General features: G+C 40.2%; 1 protein-coding gene across 1 annotated transcript in view; it reads right to left on the bottom strand.

Moving 5' to 3' along the window:
• The window catches only part of LOC145392344 (TGF-beta receptor type-1-like), a 111102-nt gene extending 91201 nt beyond the window's left edge, over positions 1-19901 (bottom strand). The window contains exon 1 of the mRNA XM_080266746.1: positions 19784-19901. Coding sequence (XP_080122872.1) covers positions 19784-19901 — 118 coding nt within the window. The remainder of the gene's footprint in view (positions 1-19783) is intronic.
• Between the last annotated feature and the right edge of the window lie 351 nt (positions 19902-20252).

Raw genomic sequence — 20252 nt, 5'->3', positions numbered from 1 at the left:
ATGCTCCTTCACTTCCTCATGTCTGTCTCTCCATGTAACTCCACATGCTCCTCTTCAACAACTCATTTCCACTGCTCTCACTCTTGACTTGAGTCCTTCCATACGTTAGAGTTGGTATCACGATACTATCGTGCATCAACTTTTTTCCTTTCATGCTCATTTCCCTATTTTTTGTCACTGCTTTCAAAGAACTAGCAACCTTTATTCCTTGCTGTACCCTTTCAAGCACTTCATCCTCCAAACTTCCATCCTTACTCATTGCACTACCAAGGTGCTTAAATGCACTCACATTCTCCATTTCCTCACTAGTGAACTGTGCACTTGTGCATTAGTGAACTGTATCCTCCACCTCAAAATCCAACTACTGTACTGTACTGTACTGTACTTTACATGTATGGGAAATCATTAATTTAAAAAAGTGATACATATATAGTATTGCACTAATGGATGAGTGGAGTGAAAACTATAAACAAAAAAGTACCTAGGTGAGGAAGAAAACACACAAACCTAAAATTAATAAAATGGTGATACTGTAAAGGTCTCAGGTCAGTGTAGACTGCACATTAATGTGCCACAATCTGAATTCAAGAGGTGCCCAAAGGATTCTCTATTATCTGGATAATGCCAAGGATGTGGGGTGGTCTCCTACAGCTCAGATTATATGGATAAGAGTAGCCTAGCTTCAGCTCCTCTGGAGTCAGAGATGGCTGTGATCAAATGGTATTCAGCTTAACACTTTCCAAACAAATGGCCAAGGTTCAATGCTGTAAGCAGATTAATCCCCCCACTTCACAGGATGCCTCCACAACTTGCTTGTTGCAACTGAAAAAAGGCTTTCTGGACTTGCAAAAAGCTTCATTCCTCTCTCCATTACTCATGTTTTTATTTCTCTCATCATCCCGTACATACATATATTGAACAACCATGGGGACACCACACAACCTTGTCGCACACCCACACCGATCGTGAACCAATCACTTAGATGCCAATTTACCCTTACACATGCTTCACTATCATCATAAAAACTCTTGATGTCGCCTAGCAGCTTACCATCTACACTGTACATGTGCAAAACCTTCCACAAAACTTCTCTGTCTAGTTTGTCGTATGCTTTTTCCAGATCCATGAATGCCATAAACACTTTAGTCCTTCTCACAAGCCTTCTCCACTATCTGTCTTACTGCAAATATTTGATCCACACATCCTTTGCCACTCCTACAGCCACCCTGTTCATCACTCACTAAGACTTCTGACATCTCTTACTTTCTCTACAATAATTCTTCCATATACCTTCCCTACCACTCAATAAACTTATGCCACAATAATTCTTGCACTCACTTCACTCACCTTTATTTTTGTACTGGGGTACAATCACAGCCATCACAGCCTTTTTCCACTCTGCTAGCACAGTTTCACTCATCCATGCCTTTTTATGTATCTCCAACAATCACTTCATTCCGCTCTCCCCACTACACTTTATCGTCTCTGCAAACACCTCATCAACCCCAGCTGCTTTCCCTTTTTTCAGCTGCTTCACAGCGTTCTTCATCTGTGTGAGTGTCACGTTTCCAAGCACCGCATTCCATCTCTGCACACACCCCAAAACCAGTCGGTTTACAGTGCCCCTGCTCTCTATTCCCATTCATCAGGTTTTCAAAATGTTCTTTCCATCTGGTCCCTATGGGTTAATAATCTACAACTAAAATCCTTCACACTTTCACATTTCTTTCCTCTGTCATTTTCTACATTTCCCCACCTCTTTCCAGAATAACTTCCTATTTCAGATTAATTTGCATTCATTTTTCTTCCTAGATCATCATATACCTCCTCCTTTTTCCTTTTCACTAGTCTCTTTATGTGCTTCTTGCTCAGTATATTCAGTTCTTATTTCAATTGAACACCGGTCCTGTAACCACTCGAGCCACTTCTTCCTCTTTTCCTCCACTGCTTTCTTACTTCTTCATCCCACCATGCCATACCTTTCTTCTTTGTTGTTACTCTTGCCACACCACACACCGTTTTAGCATTCCTAACTAAGCATTCCACAGGCTGTCTGGATCCATTCCATTCCAAAATACTGATTCTAACTCCTCCCCTACTTTGGTCTTGTATTCATCTGCCATTTCTTTGATCCTCGGCTTCTCAACTTCCAGTCTTTCCCCCTGACTGCTCCTCTCCCTCCTGGTCCACCTTAATTCTCTCAGCTTGATCTTGCATACCACAAACGTATGATCTGACAGACCTCTACACCGTCCTCTCACAGCCCTCGTATCAGCAACCATTCCCAGAATCGACCTCTCGACGAGCACGTAAACAATCAGGTTCCTTTCAATACGATCCCCATTCCCTCTAAACCGCATATATTTATGTGCATCTTTGTGTTTGAAATACAAATTACAAATGCACAACCTCCTTCCAGACACACTTCTCTCGACAAGCACATAATCAATCAGGCTCCTTTCAACACTATCCCCGTACCCTTCAAAACATGTATATTTATGTGCATCTTTGTGTTTGAAATACACGTTACATATGCACAACCTCCTTTCCTGACACAGATTCTTCAATCGCTTCCCATTATCATTTTCTACTGGTACTCCATTACGACCCATTATGTCATCCTCAGGACCAGTGCCTACTCTTCCATTCATATCATCCATTATGATCACCTTATAGCTCCTGGACATATCAACCACTGCTTCATCCAGCTCATCCCAAAACCTATCTTTCTCTTACTCCTGTCATCACCAGGTGCATACGCTGTAAGCACAGCCACTTTCACCTGCTCAAACTTGAACCTGACATACATACATCTCAAGCTGGTACATTTGTAATCTCTTATTCCACTCTGCAAAACCTCACTCATCAACAAAGCAACTCCTTCCTTCATCTTCCTCACCCATTCATGCCTGATCTTACACATTTCACACCCTCCCACTCCTCCACTTCACATCCTTTCATCTTTGTTTCACACAATGCCATCACAACATATCTCGCATTCTTGAACATATTCACCACTTCCACCCTCTTGCTCTCCTTAATTCACACCTCTCACATTCCACATGACCATGCCAATCTCCCCATTTGGTTGGGGCCCTGGGCAGGTATTGGGCCCTTTAAAACATTTGTCATAATTAGGTGATTTTAGATAGGGGAATCTGGGGGACACTTAACCTGGCCAAAAAACTCGGTTATATGTTTACCACCCAGCACAGTAAATGGTTTCCCTGGTATAGGAAACCATTTGGCTTGTCACTCACTGTAAAGACCATAAGGCATCCCTACACTGGCTGAGTGGATGATGGGTGTCCCCATCTAAACCTTCAAAAATGAACATATTTGTGTTTATTCTGCCTTTGAGTGGGGAGATCCCTTGGAGTGAAAGGGCTTATGAGAGATGAATCTTGTTTAAATATCTATAAATCAGCTATTTCGGTTTTAGAAAAGTGAATGCTGGTCAAACTCCATGTTTAGCCTTGAACAGACAAAAGTCGGAGGGTTGTAGTTTCAGTGAGGTTCCTTGACTTTGGACAGTATGTACTGCAGAGATACTAGTCTACATGATGAGCTACTGATTTGTAGTTTGCCTTCTTTCGAAGATCTAGGCTTTGCCTGTAAATCACTACTGTTAGCTTTAGCTGTCTTTAACAATTAATCTGCTGAGCACAGAAACATCTTTTTCATATAATTCTTGCTAACTCCAGAGAATTTTATTCAGTTTAGGGTAGAATTTTTGAACTGGATGAATTAGACAGAGCCTTCAAAAACCCATTCAGTGTGAAAGGCCTTTCCTAAGCTGACTAAAATCATCTAGTAACAAATGACAAACTAAAAACGATCTAATCCAGATTTTAGGGATTAACCCTTTAACCGCGGGTATTGTTTTGGTCTGACTGTCCTCTCCCGCGGGGGTTTCAGCCAAATGTAAACAAACCTTTAAACCTTAATAACTCTGCACAGAATAAAGCTAGAGAAAAAAAATAAGGTACCATTAGAAAGTACCCCAACCACCTTCAGCTTTCCATTGATATAGGTTTCATGACTATGTTGACTTTCACAGGACGGGCAGTGCCGTGTTGAGGAAGTGAGGGTATATAAAATCACTATTTTTCGCTCACACACCATTACCTTTCAAGAAGCTCATACACCATTACCAAATGCCAACCTCTATTCTGATAATACTATAAACATATATGAACACTGCACATACGATAAACACCCACACTCTGTGTTTCACTGAGGCAGGTAAAAGGCACTGTAATTACCCGCACTTCACTGCCATACATCAGCGGTGTTGTAATAACAATTTTTAGATCACACACCCATACCAAATGCCAACCTCATTCTGATAATAATACTATAAAAATATATGAACACTGCACATACGATAAACACCCACACTGAGTTCACTGAGGAAGGTAAAAGGAACTGTAATTGACCGCACTTCACTGCCATATCAAGCGGTGTTGTAATCAACACTATTTTTCGCTCACACACCATTACCAAATGCCAACCTCATTCTGATAATAATACTATAAACATATATGAACACTGCACATACGATAAAACACCACTCTGTGGTCACTAAGTCATTTAAAAGGCACTGTGAAAGGCTTGCCTGCACTTCACTATCACATCAGCAGTGTTGTGACTCACACAGCTGGACAGAGACGGAAGCGTGGTGGGTCCGGGGGGGGGTGGGGGGCCCCGGGGGTGGGGGGGGGGGCCCCAGGGGGGGGGGAAGAGGGGAGGTGGGGTCTGAAGCTGGAGTGAAAGAACTTAATAGCTACTTTCCCTTGAAACAATTAGCGCACGGAAAAAACGCGGGGTATTCAAAATATTCACAAACATTCGAGAATGACACCCGCGGTTTGGTCCAGTTTTTGCAACGTCATTCTGGAATGACACCCGCGGTTAAAGGGTTAAAGAACCAATTTTCCCTACCAGGGGGTCGACCACTGGCACCAACATAAACTTCACCCCGGCACACACAACTACATGCAGTCGTAAGTCATAATTTCTGTTCACCATCTACCCTATCCCTGTCTAAACAGAAGCTGCTGCAAGGGCTTCACATTGAACAAACACCTGCTGTACAGTGTTAACCCATTAACTGGCTTAGGTGAATCAACTACTGGTACCCCATCCATGCAAAAAGCATCAATTCTTCAAGCATCTCCAATTGAGTATTTGGTCAATCTGTCTCCCATTAACTGGCTTGGGTGAATCAACTACTCGTACCACATCTCACATGCAAAAGCCATCAATTCTTCAAGTATCTCCAATTGAGTATTTGGTCAATCTGTCTCCCAGTAAACACGATGAAGTATTTGTGCATAAACTGTTAGATCATTGTCTGCTTTAGTTTTTCTGTTACAGATTCTTAAATTGTCTTTCTGCAGTAATATATATATATATACAAACTATATTTATTCAAGGACCATAAATATGGATACCATACAGAAGAATGAAAGTTGAAATATGGATAGATAAATTCCAAGTCAATATCTACTGTCTTTTACTAGTAATGAGCACCAATATATGTGAAATTCTGCTTTAACTGGTCCTCTACTGAAGCATGTTGCAGACAGAACATCATCTACTGAGGTTTCCAAATTTTACAGGTTAAGGTGCTACAGTAGTTTGAAGCTATGCTAGACTACACAAAACACTTTGCAATCTTATTATCGTACTTCTGCAGTTTAGAATACTGCAACAAACTACCAACACTAGGTAAACATTCAGTGTGAAACCCTGGCTACAACTTCATTCAGGGGTAGGTGGACAAGATGAACAGAAATCAAAGCTCAGAACTGTACAGTACAAGATTTACTTTAAAATATTATATAATATTTCCTCATATTTATATGAAACATTACATAGTTTAACTGTTTATTTATAACCCAGCTTCTGACTGGCAAGGAGCATCTGCAAAGAAAATGGGTGATAGCAACTGACAATATGTACTATGCCTTGTCTGTCCTCCCATCTCACTAGATTGTGATAAAAGCAATTTCTAACCCTAGAATGATATTTGGGTAGGCATGGAACATGATGTACTGTTAATGAGACACTGGTGGTTAACTTTGGAATCCATGCCATTCATTCAAAAAATGTGAAATCACAGAGAAGAAATATCCAGTCACATTCATCATTCATTCATTATTCAGTCATATGTTGCCTCATGAGGGGCGCAGGAGACCGGGGCTAGGCAAGTTGATCCTAACATATAAGTTGAGAGTGATCAGTCTCACTCATCCCTGAGTGGCATTTTGTGAGCAATAAACCCCAACCATCCCTTGGATATAAACCTTCACCAGCTCAATCCAACTGGAGCACCGTAATTACCCACTAAACCATCAGGTGCCAAAACTTGGTCATATGGTTACCACTCAGCATAGCAAATGGTTTCCTGGTGTACAGGAAACCAGTTGGCTTGTCACTCAGTGTACAGTCACCCACAGGCAGAAGGAAGAGGAATGAATGTATGAAAGAAAGACAGAAGAGGCGATGTAATATCACCTGCAGGCAGAAGAATGAGGAAAGAATGAAGGAAAGAAAGACAGAAGAGGATGGAAGGAAAGAAGGATGAAGGAGAGGAAAGGGCAGACACCCGAGAGCAGCACTACATCGAGTGAGTGGATGGTAAGCGCCCCCACCTACCACCTTATCCAGTCACATTAGTAGCAATCATCCTTAAAGGGTTAAAGAAGACATTTTATACTTTATTAAACTAATGCATGTGCTATTAACATAGTACACAAAAACAGTATTATACTATGCTCAGTTTTTTTTTTACTGAGGCAAAGATGCACTTGGCAGGTTAGTGATGACTGGCTGAACGCAACATGTCCAAATAATATTTACTGACCCAAATGTTCTCCTCAGATTTATACTGCCAATTAATAATGCTAATGAGTCCAGAGATTATGGAGTAATGTTGCAGTCAGCCAATCATCACCAACCTGTCAAGTGCATCTTCGCCTCGATTAAAAAAACTGAGTACAGTCAAATACAAATATATATAACTTACAGCCTATACAGTGTGCATATATATATATATATATATATATATATATATATATATATGTACAGTACACACAAACACTATGTATGAAACTCCCCAACCAAGAACATGTCAAGTGACAATCAGGAAATGATAATGAATATTTAAGAAAAATATTAACTTTAATGGGTACAACTAGAATTAATGTATATGTAAGATTTATGGATTTCTTTTAAACTCATTATCTCTACATAATTCTTGTATACACAAGCAACAATATGGCTATGATGCAAATGGATAAATTATCAAAGATATTTGTGCATTCTGGGAAAAAAAAAAAAAAAAAAAAAAAAAATCTTGGGTGTTAAACCAATGTAATGTACTGTGCGCTGTACAAAGTTGGTAAGAGCTACAGTTGCTTTCCTGTAACTTTTTTCTAAAAATTAACCTAAATACTTTAAATGCTATTAATATGGCAACAAAATATTTCAATTGTAATTTAATAATTTTGGCCTGCTGGTGAATTCAATACTGTACAGTATATGAAAACTAGGTTCTCTTACCTTGCAGTCTTTGGTCAAGGGGCAAATCTTGGCCTGTTGCTATCAAAATCTACATGCTTTGCTCAGTCATAGGGCCAAAGGGCCAATAATCACACTATCCTATCCTGCCTTGCCTAACATAAATCCACGTATATTTGGCAAAATGTCAGGTGAGGCTCATGAAAATTTAATCTCTAAAAAGTTGTAACTGCCTTTCGGTAGGATAAGTATTGTGGCTTTCCAAAATAAAAAAAAAGAAATTGCCATGGGATATCAATACAATTCTGGTTACTTTTCAATGAGAACTAAGCATAAAGAGTAAGTTCATGAGTCAAAAAAGTTAAAGCATTTCAATACGTTGATGACAAACTTTTGCAGGGGTGTATGATAATCCCTACCTGGCCTGCACCACATTCTTTCATTGTGCTACTCTTCTTTCCACTGCGTTTGAACCTCTGATCAAATATTTATGGTACATAAGTGGCCTGCTCAGCAGGGTTACTACTACCACAAAGTGCAATGGGCTCAAGTGGACCATCTTGATTTAGTCACAAGTCAAGGCAAAGGGTGTGTGAAGCTCTAATGTACTGTACAAAGTTTCTATAATCTGATTTTGTGTCATGAAACTGAAAACTTCAAGTACTGCATGCTTCAGCAATATACCCAGCCAGCTACCAGTCTACTGGGGCCAAGGGCATGCAGTGTATGTATCTATATACTGCATCTCTGCACAAACATTAACTTTCGTTGGACAGAGAATGTAAATATCATTATTTTCTTGCCATTTCTATGTTTTTGCTATTTCCTGACAATTTTATTTGGGTTAAGGGAGACTTTCTGAGCAAAGGGGCTAAGTACAACTGTACTTAGTTCTTTCACTACCAGTTAAATCAAATTGTCCAGAGATAAATATAAAGTTACAAGTATGTCATCTAAGTGAAGGAGTTAACTCCTTGAATCCAAGAACATCCTGCAGTTAACTTCGGTTGCTACCAATTAATTTTTTTCAATCCAGGAAAGCCCTCTGGAAGAGAACTAGTTTTTGAAGGTGATACTAAACCCCTGCAGTTCAAGAAGTGCAGTAATCTCATAAGAATTTGTCTGGAGGTAAAAAAAAAAAAAAAAAAAAAAAAAAAAAGTCTCTGGACTAAAGAAGTTGCTGAATGCTAGCACCGCACTGTTTTTCTTCCTGGTTTCTGCATCGCTTTCATTTCTCTGTATGTAGAAATTTCTTCCCTTAGGTTTTTTCTAACTCATGATTTAATGGTTTGGGGGATGCTTTCAGTCTGATTTAGATATTTATCATCAGCTATGGAAGCTCCCTAACTCACTTATCTTGCCAGTTTGTCTGCATACAGTGAGTCTGTATTCTCTCATAGGTTATACAGTAGACCTTTGTTATAAAGGATTACCGTACTTCCTGCCACGTAATACGTACTTTTCTCCACAAAAAAAATTCCCTAAAAAAATCACCTTGTGCATTATACCACAAACATCATGGCTTGGGGTAGGACTACAGGTTGTGGTGACTGGTACCAAGGCCACCAACAGTCAGATGAAAATAACCTGATGGCCTTACTATATAATCAATATTTTCATAATGCTGACTTAGACGAGTCTGTATTATCATAAATAAACATTAAACAAAGCATTCTGTGGGTTAGAGAAGTACACAAAGAGCATGGAGTGATTGCATCACACTAACTGCATCCATAAATACTGTATAAACAAAAATCATCAGGCTGGCTATGAGTGAACTCAAGGTCTATCTATCTATCTATTGCCAGACACCATAATCCCGTAAGGGGTGGCCATTTGACTCAGAGTTATTTGTTTTACAGGGAGGAGCACTAACCCTCCACCAACCCACTTGTTAACACATAGGGAGCACGTATGGTTTGGCTATATGGTTACCATATAAATGGTTTCTTGGCTTACAGGAAACCAATTAGCTTGTCACTCAATGTAGAGCCACCTGTAATGGAAAGAAATGCACTAAGAAGTGACAGGAAAGATGGGAGAAATAGGAAGAGAGGAGAGCAGGCACAGAAAAAGAATGATAAAGGCTAAGGAAGAAGTAAGCAGCACTACATCAAGTGAGTGGATGATGGTCGCCACCACCTACCACTCAAGGTCATGGTGAATATTCGTGCATTTCCACTTTACATAAGTTAATGGAAAACTATTTTTCCCTCACAAATTGGTGGATGATGAATATGAATAAACCCTGTGCTTGTGGGAAACCAGGTTTGGTAAAGCCAAAAGTTTTGTAATTCCAAGGGCCATCCCCCTCAGGTGGAAATTCAAGCACATGCTTGAAAATAAATGAGAGCAATATCATACTCCATTACTAAAATGAAAACTATACCCATTTTACACAACCTGGCCCATAATTATGCTCTTTTGCAGATGATTTCACATCCTTGTCATGGCATTTCATGACTAGTACAGTAAGCCCTCAATTATCCGGATGTCGATTAACCAGACCATCCATTATCCAGATGCTGTGACCTGGCTGTTCAAAACCATTATTCATGCATTTTTACATTTTATCCAGACAAAATGCTTGCATCCGGGTTGAAATTATGGCCACACGAACATTTTCGCCCATGCGGGCTGATTTTTTTCATGTATTTTAGGGCTGTGGTGATTGCTTGCCTGTGGTTGATGGGTCTGACTGACCAGTTATTGCTTGGCTGTGGTTTATAGGTCTGCTTGACCAAACAGAGTAGTGTAAAACACCAAGAATAAGTGTTGTACAATGTACTGTTGTGACCATTTACAATGGCTTTCAAAGTTAAGGTATGTGCAAAGAAGGGGCAGGGGAGAAGTCAACTATCCAGACACAGCCACTCTCTGGACATGCCTTTGGCTCTATTATGTTGGATAATCGTGGGATTACTATACTATAATCTGTTATTACACTTCAGTATCAAGATGGGGAGAGGGAAATTTTGGTTTGGAGAGGCTGTGTAATGCACCCCATTTAACGACCCCTGTTCAGTATAGCCAAAAAACAGTTCAGTGGCCTTCGAGGCATCCAGAACAGCCACAGTATGTGCCCCACTCAACAATCATTGTTCATTACAGCCAACAAAAGGTTGGTGGTCTCTAATGCACTAGTTAAACCCAAAATCTGTTATACTGCGACTTGTTACAACGAGGGTCTACTGTACCTATACATGCAATCCATGTCAATGTTAAAGTGATATCAATTACAAAATAAAAAATTAATGTGCAGTATAGAAAATATGTTAGGAAAAGGTGCCACTGAACTCCCTGAGCTGACATGAATAGGGCCCTTAGTGTTTTTCTTACAATACACGATAACATGTCATGCCTGTATATTTTTTCACCCTAAGTCTTGAGGGTTTTCAGCCATGGCAATTATTCATTGTGTCTTGGTGGTCTAGTGGTTAGAATGCCCCAGTCGAAGAGTTGGCGTCCTGTAAGTCTGATCACTAAGATGTGACAGAAGGTTTTTTGGTCACATAATGCTACCAAAGGGATATCTATCCCCGAATGCAGTGGACTTAGGTAGCCAAGTGTCAGATCTCAACACCTACCCCTACTGATTTACTTTCCTGCAGTATGTCCAAGACAAGTGTCAGCTAATGTGCTAATACTTATGTGGTATGTTCTATATTCATGGAGTTATTCCTCCATGCCACCCCTATATAATAGGATGCCTGGCAAAGCCGATGTCTCAGTTACAATGGACACTGCCAAGCATCCCATCTGCCTCACTTATCATCAATCGCCTGTTCCCCCTCCCCCTTAGTAATTCTGGGGTGATGACCTAATGCTTTTGTTCTCCTTATTTACAGCACGGCAAACAAAATTTAGTTCTTACTGTGATTCCATTTGCCTCCTTTGGCATCAAAGTTCATATTTACTACCTCCATGTGCTAATGGGTTTCAGTTTATATCAAAAGTTATTTGTGTACAGTTGGTACTGCAAAGACCACTCAAATTATGAATTCATGAAACTGGTACTGTATCTTAATTTTATTGGTGAAAGCACCAAAATTTTCCGGCCTCAAGGCCAAAGTCCACCTCTTTTATTATCTGCGCTCTCCCAAAACACCCTAGGTAGATGCCATCAAAGCTGTTTATGACACCATATTGGCATTAGAAATAGAGACATAAGGAATCATCCCTGGGCTGTATTGTCTTCTGTTAAGGAGGCTCCCTAACCCCCAAAATATTTATTTTGCTTATTATACCTTATTATTCTTTTCCGTGCTATCTAAAATATTCTTATATTGCCATACTCTGCAGAGATAACATACAAAAGGAAATTAACCAGTCACATCCTACAATACAGTATACTAGTTACAAAGAGATACCAGGAAGACTCCTTAACTCATAAGAATATGAGCCCTAAGTTCGGCAGAGCCGAGGAATGGTGCATTATTACTTGTTTCCAAGCAGAATGCCCCGCTAAGACATAATAACCTTCTCCTACAAGATCAGCAAACTTACTGTGAAGAGGCAGGTACATTCGGCATTAAAAAATCCCGTCATCTCTACCGTTTTTCTTTCCACATACTTTGAAAATCAGTGTGATAAATCAGTGACAACTGACACTGATGACATCATTTGGCCACAGATCAAAGTCATTAACTTTATTTATTGCAGGTCCACCACACTGATTTTTAAAGTCCATGATGAGAGAAGAAGGAGATGTGACAGGACTTTTTGTGCTGACTATACATCAGCAAGCAGGGACAATGACACCCACTACAAGTCATGCTGACCCAGCACCTGGAAAGGAATGGATATGCAGGGTAGCTGTGGATCGTTGTCAACCTAGTAGACTGTGAGCTAAAGGTCCAAGATACCCAAATGTTGTTGCCAAAAAGAAACCAACCCCCTCTCCAGAGTAACATCACCAGTGACCACATGGGCAGCAGGCCAAGAGGGTCAGCAACCACAAGAAAATAGAATCAGGAGTTTAAGATCCACAGGACGTGATAATATGTAAGGTTTAACCCAACATCAGTCTACCAAGTTAAGTTTATAGTGTCTCCTAAGGGAGAATCTCCCAAGCTAGGCCCAATGGAACATATAGCTCTGCAAGGCAAGGAGGAGAGACTGCAACCTCTCTCACCAGAAATACAGTACCCTGGTTGGGCTCAAACTGCCAACCCTACAGACGGGAAGCATAAGCACTACCACTGAGTTATTCTGGCCCCATGTCTCCCAAGGTTCATCTTACATGACCGGCTAGTGAGCTAGCAGGTATGCATAAAGTGAAAGGCACTGTGCTGAACACAGGCACAGCCCTTGGAGCATCTGTGGGACCATGTGATGCAATATCTAATCAAACACAAAACCATGGGCATATAAAAGACATCATCATTATCATCATCATCATCATCTGGACCTCCTTTCCTACTTAGGGCAGGGTGAGAAATAGCAAGGTCCAGGCAGCCCAAATTTGCCCAATCCAAAAGGGCCATGGTTCCATTCACTCACCATTCAAGCACCCGGAATATTGGTTCTATCTGATATGCCAAAAACATTCACCACGTTCTGTAGCTTCACATAAACGTATCCAATACAAATATCCCCGGATACAAAAAGAAGGGAAGGATATAAGGGTAGAAGAGATGATACTTATTCCCACAAATGGTATAGAATCATCACATTAACACCGGCCTATCTATCTATCTATCAAAAGCCACACGTCATAATCCCAATAGGGGTGAGCCACACGTCATAATCCCAAAAGGGGTATGACTTTGAGTTAGTTGTTTTATGGGGAGGGGAAATAACCCTCTGCCATTCCACTTGCTGACATGAATGGAACAAGAATGGGTTGGTTATATAGTTACCACCCACTGCCTTACAGGAAACCATTAAATTTGTCACTCAATGTAGAGTCACCTGAAAATGAAAGATGAGTAATAAAAAGTGACAGGAAAGCTGTCAGATAGGACGAGAGGAGAGCAGGCACAGAAAAAGAATGATACACAGGTGGAGGAAGAAGTAGGCATCACTACATTAAATGAGTAGAAGATGGTCACCACTACCTACCACCATTAATACTGATAATACTTGTAACAGTAAAACTGCAAAACAAACACACCCTTACTGTACTAAATGCATATGGGGGTCACTTCCATCCGTAGTGTGTATGTGCCTATACTGCAAGGACTGAGCAGCTTAGGTATCCTGTAAAGTGGTCGGTATCTGATTAGTTAAAAGGAGTGATGAGTCAACTGCCATGTAAGGTTAAATTTTCCAAGAACTGAGGGTGAAAGGCAGCTTGGCTTTGTTTGCATCTTGTCCAGTCAGGCAGTTTTCATTATGCTGATATTTTGTTGTAAAGTGAGAAGTTTTTTTTTCTTCCAATATGAAGAGATTGCCATCCCCACCTAGAGGAGGCAGAAGTAAAGGAATAAGAGAACGGTGGTATCTTTGAATGATTCAACGACAAAACAAAATCATAAATCTGGCTAATGTTGTCTCTAGACAGAAGAAACTTGACCATGAGGCTATACTGCTACAAGAAAAAATAAATAAGGTTGTGTATGCTCCATAGGCTGGCTTGGATGACACTGAAAAAGATGGATTTTCGGATGACTTGATAAGTGTGGTCAGTGGTATGGGGGATGATGAGATTGTCATTTTGGGAGGGGACTTAAATGCTCATGTGGGTGAAGCAGCTCAAGGATATGAAAGGATACATGGGGGATGCATATATGGTATGAGGAATGTGGAAAGGGAAAGGATACTTGAATCTGGGGAGGCAACAACATCATTGTGTGCACATGGGGAGACAATAAACATCATTGTGTGCAACATGCATTATAGGAAAAGGGAAAAAAGATTGATTATACAAACTGCAGCCTTGTCATCTGACGCCTCATTATGTGATAAATTGCTACAATGATAATTCATAAGTAATATCTTGTCTAGGAACAATATTAAAAAATTAACCGATTTCGCTACAACAATATTTTTGACAGCTGTCCCCAAGAATCTCACATGGACATGGTGACACACACAAACCAAGATAACTGTCCAGTATTTACACTGTCTGTGATCATTAACTTTCGTTCTATTTTGTGCATGAAAGGTCATTGCTATCACCAAGAAATAGTGCAAGTACTTAACAAATAGTGCAGTGTGCAGTATTATGTGATAAATTTTTGTGTGTGCAATACTGAAACTTGACATGGGAACTGTGTTAACCTTATGTAACCATCATCCCCACAACAAGCCTCTCCTTAGTTCACAGTGAGCCAAGATGCCCACCCAGTGTTTACGCTGGCTGTGATCAATGCCTTTTATTCCATTCTGTTATTGAAAGGCCACTGAAACACCACTGCTATCGCCATATAACAGTGCACGAGGGAGGGGGGGACCCTTGGTGATGACTCGCATGGTATAGGACAAACTTCAGGTGGGTGGGAGTTTTTTTTGGTCATTATAGGCTTCAAGGTTGAGATCACCCACCCTAACCCCACTGAAACCATGTTATATCAACCTTGTTATGTGATCATTCGCTTTGCAAGAGATCTTCACTTGACACAACCCTATCATATAACGAAGCCACACTGCATGAGTCTGGAGGAAGTAGTAGTCAGAATGACTATTTCCTGGTCAGGAGGGCTGACAGGTGGTTGGTGAGGGATGTTAAAGTTATAGGTTATGGCTATGAATGTGGGAGCTCACACCCAGGTGAAAATAAATGGAGATTTAAGTGATGAGTTTTCGGTGAATGGTGGCATGCATCAGGAGTCAGTCTTGAGCCCCTCATTGTTTGTCATGGCACTTGAAGCTCTCTCACATGACTTCAGAAATGAACTCCCATGGGAGGCATTGTATCCTAATAACTTAGTGTTGATCACAAAGAATGAAAGGGAGGTGGAGGAAAGATTTAGGAAGTAGAGAGACAGAGTGGGGCACAAGGGTTTGAGTGTAAAGGTGGATAAAACAACAGTGATACTATCTAGGGCTGGTGGTAATGCTGCCAAAGCAGAGGGAGAGCAGCCATGTGCTATTTGCACAAGGGTGTGGGAAGTAACTCCATCTTGTGCTATTTGTAATATGTGGGTGCATAAGAGATGTGATGGTATTAAAGGTCAACTGCTAAATAATGCTGATTTTGTGTGTGGTGTGTTGGGGAGAGCATACAGAGACTGTCAGGCATGAAGGGCTTGATCTTGCTGGTGAGTTCTTGAGTGTGTGGAAGTTGTCATTTTCAGAACATGTTATGTGCTGGAGGTGGGGCTGGAGCTAGCTCTGTGGCTAGGGTAAGAAGTGGTTGGAGGAAGTTCATGGAGCTGTTGCCTCTCCTGACACTGAAAGGGCTCTCCCTCTATGCTATGGGATCTTTATATATGGCATGTGTTAGGACCGTAATGCTGTATGGTAGTGAGACCTGGCCAGTAAATGAAAAGGATATTCATAGGCCCTAACATACAGAAATGACAGTGATTAGATGAATGTGTAGTGTGTCCTTGTATGCAAGGCCTGGGTTTCACAGGTGTAAGCAATGTGGAAGGATTGATGAGGGGAAGCAATGGCTAATTTATGGATTTTGTATGGGAATGTGGTTGGACTGACATAAGTTACTGGAAGTGAGAGATGCTATACAAAATAAAAAACCTGATGTGGTATGCTTAATGGAGACTAAGGTTGATTCCAAAACTGCAAGTAAAGTTTTGAAGATAGAGGACTATGAGATATGGAGGAGAGGTAGACTAGGAAAGAAAGGTGCATGACTGATGATATTGACAAGGAAGGAACTGCAAGTAAATGAAATGGAAACTGAAGATACTCATGTTGAAGTGGTAGCAGTGATAATAGTATAAAGAAGTACTGGTAGTCAGTTTATATGCCACCACTCACAAATGCTTAGAAAGGAGAAGATTACTGTGAATCGGTTGACAAAGCTCAGCAATGTATACGAAATATACTTTGGAAATTGGTGATCCAAGTAAAGTTATTTTAGCTGGGGATTTTATTAGTACTGGTGACTGGTATGATCTCGAACCAGGGGTAGAAGATTGTACTTGGAATGACAAAGTTATTAAATGTGGTCAAGATCGGGGGTAGAAGATTACACTTGAAATGACAAAGTTATTAAACGTGGTCAAGATCAGGGGTAGAAGATTACACTTGGAATGAAAAGTTATTAAATGTGGCAACTGAGTATTTTCTTCATCAACATGTTAAAGAATTTACAAGAGCTAGGGGTCAAGATATAACTTCCATCTAGGATTTGGTTTTCACTAGGAAAGAAAATGAAATAGAAGAAACGGAACACAGTAAAGCCTTATTATACATCAGTTTGTTATGTGATATACTGCTACAACAATAATTCAAAAGTTATACACTTTTTCGGACTTTTTCGAAAGAATGGTAAAAAATTGGTTGTGATTTCACTAAAATCATAACTGCAACAGCCCCTTCTGAGAATCTCATGTGGATGTGGTGATGCACGCAAGTCAACAGTCAACTGTCTGAACCAACATGGCTGCCCAGTGTTTACAAAAGCAGAACTCTCATCTTGGGTCTGTGCAGGCATGAAAATGGAAGATGGAGCTGAATGCAGAAAAATGCCACGTGATGCAATTTGGGAAAAGTATTGAGACCCACATGGGAATATAAACTGGGAGATTACAAGCTGCAAAACTCTGAAAAAGAAAAGGATTTTGGGATAATTACCAACCCAAAACTTTCCTCTGAAGTTCACACAAATGATGGGGTTAAGAACTGTATGCTGTTAGCTAATATAAAAAGGCCTTCAGATATAAAGATGAGGACATGTTGAAGAAAATAATCAAAACTTGTATCATACAACCCTTAGAATATGGAGCAGTTGTTTGGTACTCTCATTTTAAGATCTACTGACTCATGGAACTGCCTGCTGGGCAATGCTGTGTGCTAAACATACTCACAAGTTAACATACACACACACCTTGTAGTAAACCAGACTCTTCTCAAGAGAGAAAGAGAGAGAGAGATATTTTTGTTCTTATGAAGAAAGCAGAGGAAGCATTTAAAAAGTGCAGTCTGCCTAAAGTCTAACCTATTCTTTCAAACCACAGCATTGGTCCATGGTTAACAATGAGCTGGAAGTGATGAAGCACATGGAATAACTCGGGGTTCCAGTAAACCCATAAGTGGCTGGGGATTCCTCTGAACGATGAAGCACCTGAAGCTCTTAATTTTAAGGAGCTGCATGAAAAATTTTTACAAGTTTCTCACAAGCACAGTAGAATTTCACGCACTTCTCTCCTAAACTTGTGACAAAATCAAGCAGGTCCCCTCTATCTCACTTCTTGTTGGCAGCTGAAAACTAATTGTCCTAGCTTATGTTTCTAGGCACTATTCCACCTACCCTCATGAAAAAATCAGTTTTGGCATGGTTAAAATCTTGTTTATTCCCCCCCCCCCCTGGCATCAGCATATTTAAGCCAATGCAGGTGAAAAGGAAAAAGTAATACATTATCATCTTTTTGTTAACAGTGGATACCAAAGTTTATACCACACATACTTTAATTATTTAGTTTCAGAAAAAGGAATGCACTGGTATTTCACCGTTAACTTCTCTTTTTTAATAATAGGTCATACAGTTCATACCATCATCAGGCCATTCAGTACTATGTATTGTTTGAGTGAGCAACACAGAAGCAGTCATTTATGCTGTATTAACTAATTACTGTACTATACAACTCACATGGACCATTCAAAGGAAAATGAGAAAGACATGTTCCTTACAATACATATTCACTGCAAGTCACAAATGATTACTAAAAGGGTAAGAAAATTGAGCTGAACAAGATCCCCTAGTTTTGGCTTTGGGATGTAGCTACCCTACAAACTAGCATTTACAGTATGTTGTACTGTACGGGAGGTAAAAACATTGTATCTGGGACTTCCTTTTTCCTCTTGTGTTGTAACCTCACAAAAAATATCAAAATGAATTCCTCTTGGTCTTCTATATCAACATGAACATGAGGGTTCAGATAATGATGACAAAGAGGACATTATTAAAAAAAAAAAAAAAAAAGTCACTTGTCTTGTTCTCAATCTGGGTACTTCATGTAATCTATATATATATAAAATGAGTATATACAGTACATACATACATAAACATCATAAATCACATAAATAATATATCACATTCTTCTTCCTATACACAATACAGATATACATATAAAGAAATAAATGATCCATCACCGGGTTACCCAAGTGTGATACTTGTACTGGAGCAGAGAAAACTACTGTAGTTAGTAGCACCGGAAGAGGGAGATCACGCTCAAGCTGGCACCACTGCCTTCCCGTAAGTCAAAAGCCATATCAGACTCTTGTTCTCTTTAAGACTGAGTAAGCCAATGCATACAACTGTGTCAATCAGGCCCATCTGAAGGACAAAGCATGAACACACTGTATCTTGAGTGAACCAGCATTTTATCAACCAAAAGTGCAGCCACAACCAAGATCATCCGTGTACAACAGCCATCAATTATATGTGCAGAAAGGTCAAAGAAGGTGACCAACCAGAGAAATATCAGCTCCAACAGCCATGAGATAAAAGAATATTTCCAGCCCAACATACCATAAAGACCTCCAAGATAGCCATTTCATCCACATTTAAGAAATGCAATTATTACCTAGGCCCTATGCCAGTTAAACTGCCTTAGCAATGGCAAGAAGTTTGAAGCAGGTTACATTTTATGATATTTAGAAGCAGGTGTGAAGTGTGCCAACTGGGTGAACAGAAATTCAGAGTCAAATAGTGAAGACTGTATCACTTTCTGGAAATAATATACATGTATTTAACATATACACAGAACCTTAACCATGCTGCTCTAGTTTATTCATTTTAAAGTATGACATGTGGTCAGAAATCTTGTAAGTTATAGTCAATGCTTGTGTCTGCAATAGGAAAGACAAGGAAAAAAAGTGAGCTACTGGTTAATAAAGCAGAATGGTAGTGCACAAGTACAGTAGTATAGTCACAAGAAACCAAGATTAAAGGGTTGAGTGGAACTGGTTGTGAGTGGTTAGTGAAGTGGGTACAAGGTGGGGGAGGGAAGCCAGTCATCACACAGCAGAAGGTTCCCCAGCCTAGCCTCTCCACTGTACCAAACATTTTAGCCTCCCTTACTACAATTACTCTAAACTGGCACTACTGAGTCAACACAAACAATACTTATGAGGGGGTGTGTACAGGTAGTGCAGTGTGAGGCTGGGCTGGAGGTGGCCTTACCTTCCCCACCATTCTGAATCGGCACCCTCGTGGTAGCCTTAGGCTGGGAGTGGGTCGGGACCAGCAACTGAGCATTGCAGTAGTCGGCATCCCGGCAGCAATAGAGCTCTTCTGTCATCCATCGATACTTAGTGAAGGAATAGCCTCCTCGACACTTGTATGAACTATCAGGAGGGAACTGCTTGCTTGAGTTCAAACACGCCTGCTCCCTGTGACAGCCATTCCGGGTGACACACACAGCTGTTAGTGCCGTCAAATCTTCTACCACCCGGCACTTGCTATGCCAACAACTCCGTTGTGCCCCACCCACAACCATTGACATTACATTTGGCCACAATTATATATAAGACATAATACTAATACAATAAATCACTTCAAATGTTGCCTGAACCATCAAAATACTTTTAGAAGACAACTGAGTTCTACAGAATATATATATATATATATATATATATATATATATATATAA

This window comes from Coenobita brevimanus, chromosome 22 (assembly GCF_032717465.1).
Source record: "Coenobita brevimanus isolate Jiangsu-jjx chromosome 22, ASM3271746v2, whole genome shotgun sequence".
Lineage (NCBI taxonomy): Eukaryota > Metazoa > Arthropoda > Malacostraca > Decapoda > Coenobitidae > Coenobita > Coenobita brevimanus.
The sequence above is the reverse complement of the archived record's forward strand: the minus strand, read 5'-3'. Positions and strand labels throughout refer to the sequence as shown.